At 39.5% G+C, this 15,306-nt stretch overlaps 1 protein-coding gene across 4 annotated transcripts in view; it reads right to left on the reverse strand.

Annotated features, from left to right (window-relative positions):
- Positions 1-11,714, reverse strand: part of VPS13A (vacuolar protein sorting 13 homolog A) — a 224,969-nt gene extending 213,255 nt beyond the window's left edge. For all 4 annotated transcript variants that reach the window (XM_066257049.1, XM_066257048.1, XM_066257050.1 and 1 more), the window contains exon 1: positions 11,475-11,714. In XM_066257049.1, coding sequence (XP_066113146.1) covers positions 11,475-11,574 — 100 coding nt within the window. In that variant the 5' untranslated portion in view covers positions 11,575-11,714. The remainder of the gene's footprint in view (positions 1-11,474) is intronic.
- Between the last annotated feature and the right edge of the window lie 3,592 nt (positions 11,715-15,306).

A 15,306-nucleotide genomic window follows, 5' to 3' on the forward strand; every position in this document is an offset into this window, starting at 1 on the left:
TCATCATTACTCGGTCAGACCTTGCACTGTAGCCCCTAATGGGCTGCACTTCATCTCGTCTCAGTAGTGAAGCCATTCTACTTCTTCTGAGTTTGTCATTTCTGGAGTAGAACACCTTATAGCAGCCTCACTATAAATGTTGCATTCCAGTCCATTTAGTTCACTAACACCAAGTACTGGAATGTTTAGATGTTCCATCTCTTGCTTTACAATTTCCAGTTTACCTTGGTCCATGCTTGTTACAGTACCTGTTCTAACTGCATCTGTTGTGCAGCACTGTATTGTACTTTCCTTTTGCCTTTGTGCACATCAGCTGTTAGATATGCTTCTCACTTTGGTTTAGCTATGTCATTAACAACCAAGCTATTTGTACTCATTGTCTGCTCTTTCCCAGGAACTGTTTGAGTACTTTCTGACCTGAGAATCTCCTCTTTCAGCACTTTTTCATATTTCATTTTGGACTGTTTCGTCAAAGGGTTTTCAGGGTAAAATGAAATAAAAAATAAATAAAAGAAAATGCAGCAGTGATTTACCATTGTCTTCTGCTGTGCAGTGTATGGGGCCAAACCATATGTGTTTGGGTCCATGGTATTGCAATCACCAAACACGTACAAAATGTAGGTGCCCCTGCAGCAGAGATAGTTATACTAATATTAGACAAAATGGGCTGTAAGTCAATGCCATCACAACAGACAAAGACAGACATTATATACAGCGGTCCCTCGTCTATCACCGGGGTTAGGTTCCAGAACCCCCCGTGATAGGCGAAAATCCGTGAAGTAGCAACCTTATATTTATTTTATTATTTATATTTTAAGGTTTTCTATATTCTCCCCATACTCTTATAAAACTTTTTAATTTTTAGACTAGAAAATGCTTATTTTACCACAGAAATAATTAAAATGATATATATAAATACGTATATACTGAAAAATCCCACAATATAGCAAAAAATCTGCAATACGAAATTAGATATACACAATTTAAAAATCCACAATACAGTGAGACCACAAAAAGTGAAACACAATATAGCAAGGGATGATTGTAATAATAAAAGGGTCAATTCATGAAAAATACATAATTGCAGACATATAGCCACCAAACCATCAGAGCATAAAAACGTGACACATACAATAGAACTGAGAAACAAATAGCTCTACAATACTACAAGGCTTCAATAACCAACTTTACTAATGGATAGAAAAACCAGACAGAATATTAACAAGGAAAAAGATGAACTGAATTTAATAAATATACAAAACATCCTACCTAACAATAGCAGAATATGCAACTTTCTCAAGTACACATGGAGCATTCCTAGGATAGGTCACATATTAGGCAACAAAACAAATCTGAATAAATTTTAAAAAGTTAAAACCCTATCGTTTTTAATAATAATGGAGTGAATCTAGAAATCAATCAAAAGGAAACTGAAAAATCCAAAAAGAATAATATACTTTTAAACAAGCAATGAGTTAAAGAAATCACAAGAAAATTTCTTTTAAAAATTAAAATGAAAACACAATATACCAAAATTTATGGGATGTAGCAAAAGCAGTCCTGAGAAATTTATAGGTATAAATGTTTCGTTAAAAAGGAATACATATGCCAAATTAACAATTTAAATCTACACCTTAAAGAAATAGAAAAGATTAAACCTAAAGCTACCAGACATTGAAATAATAAAGATTAGAAGAGATAATCAAAATATAGAAGAGATAACCAATAGAGAACATCAATGAAATCACAGGTTGGTTATTAAAAAAAAAAAACCCAACAAAATTGATAAATCTATAGCTAGGCTAAGAAAGAAGAGTCAAATTAAGATAATAAATGAACTGGACAATACTATCCACTTTACATATACAAAAAAGATTATAAGAGAGTACTATGAACAACTGTATATCAACAATTGAATAACATAGATGAAATGGATAGAATCCTAGCAACACAACCTTAACAGTAATAAAATATAAAATACCGATAATATCAGTGGTAGTCAACCTGGTCCCTACCGCCCACTAGTGGGCATTCCAGCTTTCATGGTGAGCGGTAGCGAAGCAACCAAAGTATATATAAATAAAGAGATAGATTTAACTATAGTTAAGTTGTTTTATAAAGATTTATTCTGCCAAACTTAGTGAAAATCCAACATAAAGTACTTGGTAAGTAATTATTATTATATGCTTTAACTTGCTATAACTCTGCTTTATAAATTTTATAAAGTTACTTCCCTACTTTATAAATCACCATTACTGTGGAACCGGTGGGTGGTTAGACAATTTTACTACTAACAGAGATACAAAAGTGGGCAGTAGGTATAAAAAGGTTGACTACCCCTGGATAATATGAACAGACCTAAAATGAGCAAGGAGATTTCATCAGTAATCAAAAACCTCCTAGCAACAACAAAAAGCACAGGACCACACGGATTCACTGTGAATTCTACCAAACATTTAAAAAAAAATGCCAATCTTCCTCAAACTCTTCCAAAAATTTGAAGTGAAAGGAATACTTCCAAAATCAATCTATAAAATCAATATTAATTCAATACAAAGCCATACACCATATCCAAAAATTAACTCAAAATGGGTGAAAAACTGTTCAAAACAATAATAGCAACAGTGCACTGAATACAGTTTACAGATAAGTGAAATGAATGAAAGCAACGTTATAACAGGCAGAAAGAACAGACTGCAATATTCTGTTATAAGGATGAAGCAGTCTAGTGTTATTTAGAAGTAGAATTAACCTGACTAGGTGGTAGTGCAGTAGATAGTGTTGACCTGGGACACTGAGGACCCAGGTTCGAAACACCAAGGTCGCTGGATTGAGCACTGGCTTGCCTTGAGCTCCCAGTCAAGGCATGTACGAGAAAGCAATCAATGAACAACAAAAGTGCCGCAACGATTTGATGCTTCTCATCTCTATTCCTTTTCTGTCTGTCTCTCTCTCTCTAAAAATAAATAAATAAATAAAGTAGAATTACATTAAAAGTATACTTTAATTCTGGCAACAATTAAAAATATTTTTAAAGTGAAATTGATATTATAAGAGAAAATCATACAAAATACTCAATGAAAACCAGAGAAGGCAAAAAAAAAGGATTTTGAAAGCAAATAAAACATCCATGTTAACACAATAAATTTTAAAAATTAATTTAAAAAAGCAAACGATACAAATCGAAAAGAGCTAAAGATACGATAGCTATCGTAGGTTAAATCCATTAACCTAACTACACTACTCACAAAAATTACGCGCTCACGGAACATGAAGATACTACAGTACTTCCAGCCTTTTGTATTTTCACCAATGAAATAAAAGTTGGTTTTCCACTCATTTGCATAATCGAACAACTTTCTTTGACTTGTTTGCTTTTCTGATGTTAATAAAAATCAAATGCTTTTTTTCTATCATTTCACACTCATTTTGAAATATCCCCTAATTTTTGTGAGCAGTATATATCAATAATCACTTTAAATATTAATGGTGTTGATGTGGTAGGCAGTTAGATCTGAGCAGAGCAAGGATGATAGGCCAGGCACAAAAAGACCGCAGAGCACAAAGCTCCAGGTGCCTAGCAATGGGAAAAACTGGGAAAACAAAGACCTTACCCCCAGGTGACCTTTCCTCCCGTAGCTGGTCATGAGGTGTGGAGCCCCGGATTTCATATGGCTGATCATGAAAGTTGGACCCTCCCCTGACCTTTCCTACCCTGGCATATCACTAGTCATGTGGGCTTTAGACCCACTTAGAGGAGGAGTAAACAAGAAAACCAGATAAGAGCACTTAAGCATTAATGCCTAGAGCAGGGGTCCCCAAACTACAGCCCAAGACCATTTATCTGGCCCCCACCGCACTTCCAGAAGGGGCACCTCTTTCATTGGTGGTCAGTGAGAGGAGCATAGTTCCCATTGAAATACTGATCAGTTTATCGATTTAAATTTACTTGTTCTTTATTTTAAATATTGTATTTGTACCTGTTTTGTTTTTGTACTTTAAAATAAGATATGTACAGTGTGCATAGGGATTTGTTCATAGTTTTTTTTATAATCCAGCCCTCCAGTGGTCTGAGGGACAGTGAACTGGCCCCCTGTGTAAAAAGTTTGGGGACCCCTGGCCTAGAGATAAAATCTGGGACTCAGTTGTGTTTTAGCTCCAGGTCCAGAAAAGCAGCAAAACCAAACAAAGGAAAACCATAGCTGACCTCAGGTCCAGCTACACTGATCAATGACCAGTCAGTGGAGACCTCCAGTCGGTGAAGAACATGACCTTAAAAAGAACACACCTGGAAAACTGACGAATATCCTATTGAGATCCTCCCCTAGGACCTCCCCTAAAATCCCTCCTCTTAAAATCCCTTAAGACAGAGGTTCCAGAGCTCTCTCCTTTCAGGTAGTCCATGCCTTTCCCTTCCTCCTCCTTCTTCTTCTCGTCTTCCCTCCCAGGGACGTTTGTTCTTGTGTTTCTCTTTCTCCTAACTCTAAAGGACCTCACAAGACTTGCAACCAGGGAAGCAGTGGGCAGCAACAGCTCATCCCAGACTAACCCCCTGAACCTGTCTCCAAGATTCCTTTCTCTTAACGTTTTTCTTGCACAGACAATAAATTCTTCCTTGCTGCATTTTGTCTCTTGACTGAATTCTCTCAAGATCAGAATCAAGGTCTTGGCCTGACCTGTGTGATGCAATGGGTCAATTGTCGACCTCAAACGCTGAGGTCGCCGGTTTGAAACCCTGGGCTTGCCTGGTCAAGGCACATATGGGAGTTGATGCTTCCTGCTCCTCTCCCCTTCTCTCTCTGTCTCTCTCTCTCTCTCTGTCCCCTTTCTCTAAAATAAATAAATAAAATATAATATAAATATGTTTAAAAAAAACTTAAAAGAATCCAGTTCTTGTCACTCTCCCTGTAATATTAACAATTAAGAAATAGAGACTTGACAGAGTGGATAAGAAAACAAAAGCCAACTATAAGTTGTCTACAAGAAACCTACATTATCCTGACCTGTGGTGGCACAGTGGATAAAGTGTCGACCTGGAATGCTGAGGTTGCCAGTTCGAAACCCTGCACTTGTCTGGTCAAGGCACATATGGGAGTTGATGCTTCCTGCTCCTACACTTTTCTCTTTCTCTCTCTCTCTCTCTCTCTCTCTCTCTCTCTCTCCCCCCCCCTCCTCTCTAAAATGAATAAATACATAAAAAAATTAAATTAAATACATGTTAACCAAATTTTTTAAAAAAGAAACCTACATTAAAAATAAACACAATTAAAAACAAAGGGATCTAATTAAAACTTATAGAGCATTTCATCCAACAACAGCACAGTATGTATTCTTCTCAAGCTCACATGAAGCATTCACCAAAGTGTACCATACTCTGGGCCATAAAACATATCCTAACAAATTTAAAGAATAGAAGTCATACAAAGTTTGCTTTTCGGCCACAACAGAAATAAACTAGAAATTGGTAACAGAAAGCATGATCAATCCTAATATATGTGAAGATTATTAAATAAACACTAATTTGAAATAATACATAGGTCAAGGAAGACATCTCAAAAGTAACTTAAAACATTTTGAATCAAATAAAAATACAACTTATCAAAATTTGTGATATGTAGCAAAAGCAGAGCTCAGAGGAAGAATTACATTATTGAATGCATATATTAGAAAAAGTCTAAAATCAATAATCAAAGCTTCCACCTTAGGATTTTAGAAAAAGAGAAACTTAAATTCAAAGTAGACAGAAGAAAAATAAAAAGACCACAAATCAATGAAATGAAATTCAATACAGAATATCAACAGAGAAAAATCAATGACACCAAATACTAGTTCTTTAAAAAGATCAATAAAATTGAGCCCTGGCCAGTTGGCTCAGCAGTAGAGCATCGGCCCAGCATGTGGAAGTCCTGGGTTCAATTCCTGGTCAGGGCACACAGAAAAAGTGACCATCTGCTTCTCATCCCTCCCCCACCTCTCCTCTCTCTCTCTTTCTCCCTCTCCCTCTCCCTTCCCCTTTCTCCCTGCCTTCCATAGCCATGGCTCAAATAGTTGAAGCAAGTTGACCCCGGCACTGAGGATGGCTTCAAGGCCTTACCTCAGGTGCTAAAATAGCTCGGTTGCCAAGCAATAGAACATCAGCCCCAGACCAGGGTTGCTGGGTGGATCTTGGTCGGGGAGCATGTGGGAGTCTGGCACTCTCCCTCTCTGCCTCTCATTAAAAAAAAGAAAAGGAAAGAAAGAAAAGATCAACAAAATTTATAACTCTCTAATCAGGTTAAATAAGGAAAAAAATAAGAGACACAAATTATCAGAAATGAAAGGCTAATCAAAAATCAATTAATGTAATCCATCATATCAATGGCTGAAGACTAAAATCTGATAATCGTATCAATACATGCAAAAAATTCACTTTACAAAGTTCAACAATCTTGAAAAAATATCTCAGCAAACCAGAAATAGGGGTATATATGGTAGGAAAAAAATTAGAATATTGAATGCTTCTGGGATAGGGGCAAGGAAACTTTTGGGTGTGACATATATGTTCGTTATCTTGATCATAATGACAGTTTCCCAGATTAATACATATGTCAACATTTATCAAATTGTAGGCCTCTGCGGCTGATTCTAACGCAGACTAGCTCTTGAAAGAAACGTGAAATTCTAAGACCACTTTGGAAAGTTAAAAGATGAGCCTGACCAGGCGGTGGCGCAGTGGATAGAGTGACAGACTGGGATGCAGAGGACCCAGGTTCGAGATCCCGAGGTCGCCAGCTTGAGCGCGGACTCATCTGATTTGAGCAAAGCTCACTAGCTTGGACCCAAGGTCGCTAGCTGGAGCAAGGGGTCTGCTGTGGCCCCACAGTCAAGGCACATATGAGAAAGCAATCAATGAACAACTAAGGTGTTGCAACGAAAAACTAATGATTGATGCTTCTCATCTCTCTTCATTCCTGTCTATCTGACTCTCTGTCTCTGTAAAAAAAAAAAAAAAAAAAAAAAAAAGATGAATCTCAGATGAGTCTATGAAGCAATACCACCACTCTAAATAGTTGATATATAAGAAAAGTGAAGATTTGTAAATAGTAGTATAGAAAAAGGATACTTTACCAATATCAAAATTTGCCGAGTTAAGATGAAGCTCAATTTCTCTTTCCCCTCCCACAAAATAGATGCTAGGTGCACTTAATCTACTTAATCTATAGGACTCAGTATAGTAACACTGTTCTGCTACATTACAGTTTTTAAAATTTTTTTAACTCATACATAACAATGGTTTTAAGGAAAATGAATTCTAAGTCCCAAAGAACCATCTCAAAAACAAATTTTCAGAGCACTATCCATTATTAAATGTGAAACCATCCCTATAACCTCTGAATATTAATTAACACCATTAATATACTACCAGTGAAATCAGCTGGATTATTACACAAAAGCTTACCAAAAGCATCTGTTTAAAACTAATAGCTTTTTCTGCATTAGACCATAAAATATTACATCCATAACCTTAGCATTTTTCCTATGCAGCATCTAGTTTCTATTATTTTAATTTTCAAAGACTGTTTTTTAAAACTCCTCTAAGCTTATAAAACATTACTTTTTAAGTTCTCAAAAGGTTTTAATTTCCAGCTATTGTTTAAAGCTTTATTTGTCAAAATATAACCAAGTTTTATACATAAAACACTGACCTATTTTAAAATCTGATAAACACTTCAGTAAAAGGGATCAATTACAGTAACTGATTTAAATACTTACTATAAAGCTAGTTATCAAGATGGAGTGTGGTATTGGTAAAAAGATAGACACAAAGATCACTGAAACAGAGTACATTCCAAAAATAAATCCACTGAGAAGTCTACTGATATTACAGAAGTGCAAAGATATTGAATGGACCAAGGATATTCTCTTCACTTAATGGTGCTAGAACAATTGAACGTTGGCATCTACATGCAAACAAATGAATGTCAACCACAGCTTATACAAAATGTATTCCACAGCTTATATAAAAATAGATAAAAAATCTAAATGTAAAACAAAATTATAAACTTCTAGGATAAAACAGCAGAGAAAAATCTTTGTAATTTCAGGTTAAGCAAAGATTTCATAGATAAAACATCAAAAGCATGACTCAAAAAAATTTTAATGAACTGGACTTGATCAAAACTTAAAATTTTTGCTTTGCAAAGACAAAACTGGATAAGAGTGGGAGAACATATTTTCAAATCATATATTTGACAAAGGCCTTACATCTAAAGATGTTTCAACAGTGTATAGAACAAAAGACTTGGAAAACAGTCTGGCAGTTCCTTAAAAGGTATATGACTATAATTCCACTTCTAGGTATACTGTATACCCAAGGTAATTTAAAACATATGCCCATAGGGCCCTGGCCGGCTAGCTCAGTGGTAGAGCATCGACCCGGTGTGTGTGGAAGTCTCGGGCTCGATTCCCAGCCAGGGCACACAGGAGAAGCGCCCATCTGCTTCTCTACCCTTCCCCCACTCCTTCCTCTCTCTCTCTTCCCCTCCCGCAGCCAAGGCTCCATTGGAGCAAAGTTGGCCTGGGCACTGAGGATGGTTCCATGGCCTCCGACTCAGGCACTAGAATGGTTGCAGCCACAACAGAGCACCCCCCCCCAGGGGTGCATGTGGGAGTCTGACTGCCACCCCACTTCTAACTTCAGAAAAATACAAAAAATAAATAAATAAAACATATGCCCACAAAAAGACCTGTACATGAACATTCATAGCAGTATTACTCATAAAAGCAAAAAAGTAGGAATAACTTAAATATCCATCAACTGAATAAAATATAAACAAAATGAATGTATTTGTACAATGGAATATCGTTCAGTAATAAAAATGAATATGGATATATGCTACCACATGGACGAACTTCGAAAATAAGTGAAAGAAACCAGGAATGAAAGGCCAAGTATATTGTATAATTCCACTCAAATGAAATGTGTGGAACCGACATATCCATAGAAACAAAGTAATTTAGTGGCTGCGGTGATGGGGTACAGAAATATTAAGTGAAAATTTGTCATGACTGTTAATGGGTCTGAGGTTTATCTTGGGGGTGTTGAAAATGTTCTAGAATTAGTACTGACAGTTGCACAATGTTGTAACCATACTAAAAAAACACACAGCATTTTAAAAGGGTGAATTTAATGTGAATTAAATATCAATAGAAAAAGAAAAATTTTTAAATAAGCAAAAGATCTAAACAGATACTTCAACGGAAATACACAAACAGCAAAGATTCTGAACATGAAGTTCAACATCTTTAAAATTAACTAAGAAAATAAATATTTTATCTTTATATACCTATTAGAATGGCCCCCAAAAAAGTTTTTAAGTGAGGATACTAAGTGCTAGTGAGAAGGTGCAGAGCAACTTAGCACCCACACAAGCTGGTGAGATTGAGAAATGGTAGAGCCATTTTGAAAATCAGTTCCATTGCTTCACATAAATTAAATACCACTTATCATAAGACCTCGAAATCCCACTCTTTGGTGTTTACCCAATAAAATAAAAATGTATGTTCACACAAAATCCGGTACATGAAGGTTGATAGCAGCTCTTCATAATTGCCAAACTGAAATGGCCTTCAACCCTTGAACAGATAAACACTTATAGTCCAACCATACAACAGAAACACTAAAAAAATATATAAAATACTGATATATGCAACACATCAGTGACTCAAAATAATTTTATGTAAGAACTGAAGTGAAAGGAGTGAAACGAAATAAAAGAAACCAGACCACAAAAGCTACATACTATTTAATTCCACGTACATGGCACTCTACAAAAGGCAACACTGTAGGGATGGAAACATCATCAGTGGTTTCCGGGAAAAGGGGTGGGAGCTGGGTGGAATGGATTGCAAGGAGGCAGCAGAGGGAATTCAGGGGTCTTATTGGAATGCTTCTGTATGGTTACTGTGATGGTAGACACACCCCTCTTTGCATTTGTCAAGACAGCTGGAGTGAATTTCACTTAGGTAAATTTTAAAACAAATTCTGGAATAAATCACACAAACCTCCACCTTGTATGTACAAGCAAACTTCCACTATAAACCAAAGTACACCACAAAAGGTTCTCAAGGCTTCCTTCTGACAGACATGGAGACACGTTTTATTATTTTAACCTTGCAAATAAGCAGCAGCACAGCTTAAACAATATGCAAGTTTCTGGTACTAGTCAGAGACGCTGACCTGGCACTTATGTCCCTACTTCTTGTAGTCGCACTCTCAATCATGGTACTAGGTACCAAGATTAGTAAGTAACAAGAGGTCTTCTTCATCAACTAAATTACCTATTGATACTGTGTCATAAAGTAGAAAAAAAAACAAAATAAATATTTTAGAAGTACTGTGACAGTGTATGCATATTCAAAAGTAGTTCAATTATTTCGTATTTATGTATATGTGTGTGTATTCATAAATGAGTAGTTGGAGGGAGTCAGGATTGAGGAACAGCGCGGTATACACACACATATACATATATACATATTATTCACACACACAAAAATTAACCTTAACTTTGGCCTGGGAAATTCATTTCATGAAAAAAAGAAATCTAATTTCTAATGGGTGTTTTAAAAAAAATTTTAAAGTATAATACAAAAACGGAAGCACTAAAAATGAGGCTCCAAATAAGGTAGAACACTAGAGTAAACAGATACAAAGTAAAGCTTCGCTCCTTGTATTAAAACTATTAAACAATGTTAAACGCGTGTTCATCCCTGTCTTTTGCAGGTCCGCGATGCTACACAGCTGCACCTCGTTTCTTTAAAATTTCAGCAATTCACTCTGACCGACAAAACCCCAAAGCCTCACAAATGCAACACATTCCTGGCTGGGGCTGTGAGTTGGTAACACAGTCAACCGTTTGACTGCTTACACACAGGAGTTTCGCTTTCCGTTATCAGCCGAATGCAGGCGAGCAAGCCGGGGTCCAGGTGGGGTGGCCCTGCGGCCCGAGCTCGCACCACGGCCCAGCCGCACCCAGAGGCTGGGGAAGGAAGTGGGCGTCTTCGCTCACAGCGTCTCGCCTTCACGTGCGACGCAGCGTGCGACACTCCGCGAGCTCTCAACCCAAAGGGGGATAAATGACAAGGATAAGGCCAAGCCCAGGTGCGCCCTGTCGCTGCCCCTCGCCCAGCACGTCCGAGGCCGAACCATGATTGCAGGAATTTGAACTCCAGACCCTTAGAGTCCAGTAGGGATCCTCAGCTGCTAGGCTCGGGAAAAGGGGGCCTTTTCACCCAAGACATAGCCTATCCCCTTGCCAAAATATAAACCGCCGGGCGGAGGCCTGGAACGGCCGCCCGGCTTTACGTAACTTGACCCCGAGGGGGGCGGTGGCAGGTGGCTCCGCCAGGCAAGCTGGGCCCAGCAAGGCAGGGCCCGGCTCCGGCAATGAGTGGTTGGAGGGAGTCAGGATTGAGGGACAGCGCGGTCTCGTTACCTCCCCAGATGCCCAGAGTGAGCTGGGACGTGTCCAGGTTCACCACGTAGTCCCCCAAGAACCGGTTCAACACGTCCACGACCAACGACTCGAACACCATTTTACTCAGCCGCGCGGTGAACGCGGAGGGCGGACCCCGCGCGCCTTCTTCTTGCGCTAGCCCTCCCGCACGCCTCCCTCGAGACCGCTGGCTTCACCGGCCCCTGGGCGGCTCCGATAGTAGCGCAACCCGTCCGGGACGCACCGCCCCGCCTCCCGCCTCCCGCCGGGCAAGGGGCGGAGGCGGCCGCTCGATTGACGCGTGCGCAGCTCGGCCCGGACAGTGGGGGCGGAGCGAGGCGCAGACCCGGGCGCGCCAGCCCAAGAAGGAGCGAGAGGGGCTGCGCCACCGCTCCGTTAACGCGCGCTCCTTTGGTGCGGGGCCTGGTTCTTTTTCCCGGTGGGCCCCGCCTCGTCCCCCATCACCTGGCAACGCGGCCAGTGTCCCGAGCGGCTGGATTTTTCTGACCCCGCCCCCACCTGGAGACCGGTGTCTAGGCCGCACCGTGGGCGGGGCAGGCGGTTACGCCCAGCAAGGGAAAGCCCACCTCTTCCCGAGGAGTAGAAATCCCTCCCCTTTCCAGCGCTGGGGCACACGGCTGCATATCGTGAAAAGTTCGGGGTTGCAATTCTACGCCTTTTTCCTTTCATCTGAGGTGGCACTCATTTTTGATCAAAAATGCCAAAGAGAGTTCCTTAAGATTCAGAGTTAGAGGGTCAACCAAAAATTAGAGCTAACTAAACTTTGTGAGCAAGGTCCCAACCTTGGTGGAGAATTGACAGAGAAACGTTTGTGGACTTTCAAAAGTTTGCCAAAACACGTGAACAGACATTTCCTAAAAGGGATAAACACATGGCCATAAGCACATGAAAATATCGTCAATATTATTACCTATTTTAGGACATGAATAAACCACATATGAGGTAGCACTATCACTACATAGCTGCCAAAATGGCTAAAAAAGGAAAAGTGGTAACACCAAATGCTGGTGAAGAGGCAGAGCAACTGGATGATTCATGCACTACGGGGATGTGAAATGGTTTGGCATTCACTCTGAGAAACAATTTGGCAGTTTCTTTAAAATAAATAAACATGTATCTACCATAAAAACCAGCAATTGAATTCCTGAAGAAAATCCCAGAGAACCGAAAACTTGTATACAGACAAAACTTGCACATGAATGTTTATAGAGGCTTTATTCATAATAGGCAAAAACTGGGAAAAACCGAAATGTTTTTGAACAGATGAATAGTTAAACCAACTGTATATAATTCATCCACACCATGGAATATTACTCAGCAATAAAAAGGAATGAACTGTCAATGCATACAACAACTTAGGCGGATCATAGGCCTCATGCCGAGTGAAAACTGTATGATTCTATTTATAAAACATTCTTAAAATAAATTTATAGAATTAAAAAACATTAGCAGTTGTCAATGGTTAGGTATGGGAGGAAGGATGGCTGTAGTTACAAATGGATAGCAGGGAGGAGCCCTGTGTTTATGAAACACTTCTGTTTCTCGATTGTGGCAGTGGTTGCATAAAAGCATAAAACTATACACACACACAAATAAGTGCATATACATTGGTAAAATTTGAATAAGCTCCATAGATGGTACCTATCTCTTTATGTCCTAGTTTTGATATTGCACTATAGTTATGCAAGGTGTTATTATTAGGGGAAACTGGATTAAAGGTACATGGGATCTCCCTGTAAAATTTTTTTATAACTTTCTATAAACCTATAGTTATTTTTAAATAATTTTTAAAGGTTCTTCTAACTTGGGGCCTTATAGTGGGTGCCACTGAGCATGAAATGAGCCTGAGAGTTGAAATTCTACATGATGTTTTAATATCCCTGTGTATGATACTTGGTAAAATGTTCAAGAGGTACCTGTATGTGATACCTTATCAGAACATACATATTAAAAGATCAATTACTCTGTGATCCTCAGTAAATTATAAGTGAGAGAGATGTATATAATAAGCAGTTTTCAAGCACCTTCCTCTGGCTCCAAGTATCTAAAATGACTAAGCAACTTCCTCACATAAAGAGGAGTCCCAAATGCTGATGTCCATCAGTGTTTGCTGATCCCAGATTTACTGGTTGCTTGTCATTCAGGTTTCTATCTAAATATCACCTAATCAAAAAGTTCTTCCCTGACTTCTCAGTCTCAAGCAGCCAGCAATCACATTGTCATATTCACCTTATGATCTTCATCTCATTTATCACTGTGTGAAATTCCAAATAGATTTTAAAATTTTCTGTCATAGCTTGCTCAGTCACAAGCTTGATAGAGCATCTGCCTGGCATGTGGATGTCCCAGGTTTGATTCCCAGTCAGGGCACATAGGAAAAGCACCCATTTGCTTCTCCAGCCCTCCCCCTCTTTTGGCTCTTTCTCTCTCTCTTCCCCTCCTGCAGCCATGGCTTGACTGGTTTGAACGCATCAGCCCTAGGTGCTGAGGATGGCTTTGTGGAGCCTCTGACTCAGGCACTAAAAATAGCTTGGTTGCGAGCATAGTCCCAGATAGGTAGAGCATCAGCCCCAGAGAGGGGTTTCCAGGTGGATCCTGGTCGGGGCACATGTGGGAGTCTGTCTCTCTGTCTCCCCTCCTCTCACTTGGAAAAGAAGAAAAATAAATTCTGTGTCAACCCCCACTGCCACTTCTAGAACAGGAAGCTAATAATGGGTCTAGTTCACTGTCGTAGCTCCAGTATCTACATGAGCACTTGACACATAGTAGGTTTTTAACACATAGCTGTTGAAAGAAAGAACAAATGTTGTATATGAAGGCACCCTCAACTCTCAGAAGACCAAACATACCACCAGATAAGTAGATTAATATATCAAGACTGATTCCAGGGGAGATTATTCATCAGGTGCAAAAAACAAAACAAAGCAAAAAGCTGAGGCTGTGAATGTAGAGTGAAGTTCCAGCCCCAGGAGCAGAGGGATTGGAGCCTTGGCTGGAGCCTACCACTGCAGTGCTGTGAGAGGCAGGTACAGAGAGAGAGAAACAGTGCATGTGGAAGGCAAGACTCTAGATTCAGAATCAAAGTCCCATTGGCAGGACTGAGTGAATCCAGGAAGGCCAGTCTAATCTCAAAAGAGCACCCAGAAGGATCCTTCAAAAACATGTCAGATCACGTCACTTCTGTGCTCTAGAACTGCTCCCATCACCCTGGTAATGGGCACAGCCTTGACAATGGTAGATAAGGCTCTCCTTTCCCTCTACCCTAACCTTATCTAGAATGCTCTTTCCTCAATTTGCATGACTCACTTCCTCTGTCTTTGCTCTCTTGTTTTTTTTTCAGCTCCTCCTTGAACTGCCTGGTTCAAATTGATACCTGCTGTCTCTCCACCCCTGAGCACTGTCACCTTCCCTGCTTTATCTTTCCTCAGAGCACTTACCACCTACCATGCTATGTTTTTTATTTCTTTCTTATCTATCTCCCCCCACTATAATGTGTATAATATAATGTAAGCTACTCAAAGAGAAATGAATATTATTGTTTTACTCATGGTTCTATCCTAGAATATGGTTAGCACTCACATATTTGTGGAAGGCAGGAAAAGCATACCAGCTGGGTACTGAATTATTGTTGCTCAGCGCCAAACTTACCCTTCTACATATATTCTGCTCTATGATGCTGGGGCTCACATTCATCTTCCACAGCTGGCTCCTAGTTGGGTTCTGACAAGAGGGGGTGGTGAAGGGGCTGGAGAAGGAAGAAAGGACTTGCTCCTTTCTGTTTGTTCCTTCTGGGGCTTTCCTGTCTACTTCC

The sequence above is a fragment of the Saccopteryx bilineata genome, chromosome 2 (genome assembly GCF_036850765.1).
Source record: "Saccopteryx bilineata isolate mSacBil1 chromosome 2, mSacBil1_pri_phased_curated, whole genome shotgun sequence".
NCBI lineage: Eukaryota > Metazoa > Chordata > Mammalia > Chiroptera > Emballonuridae > Saccopteryx > Saccopteryx bilineata.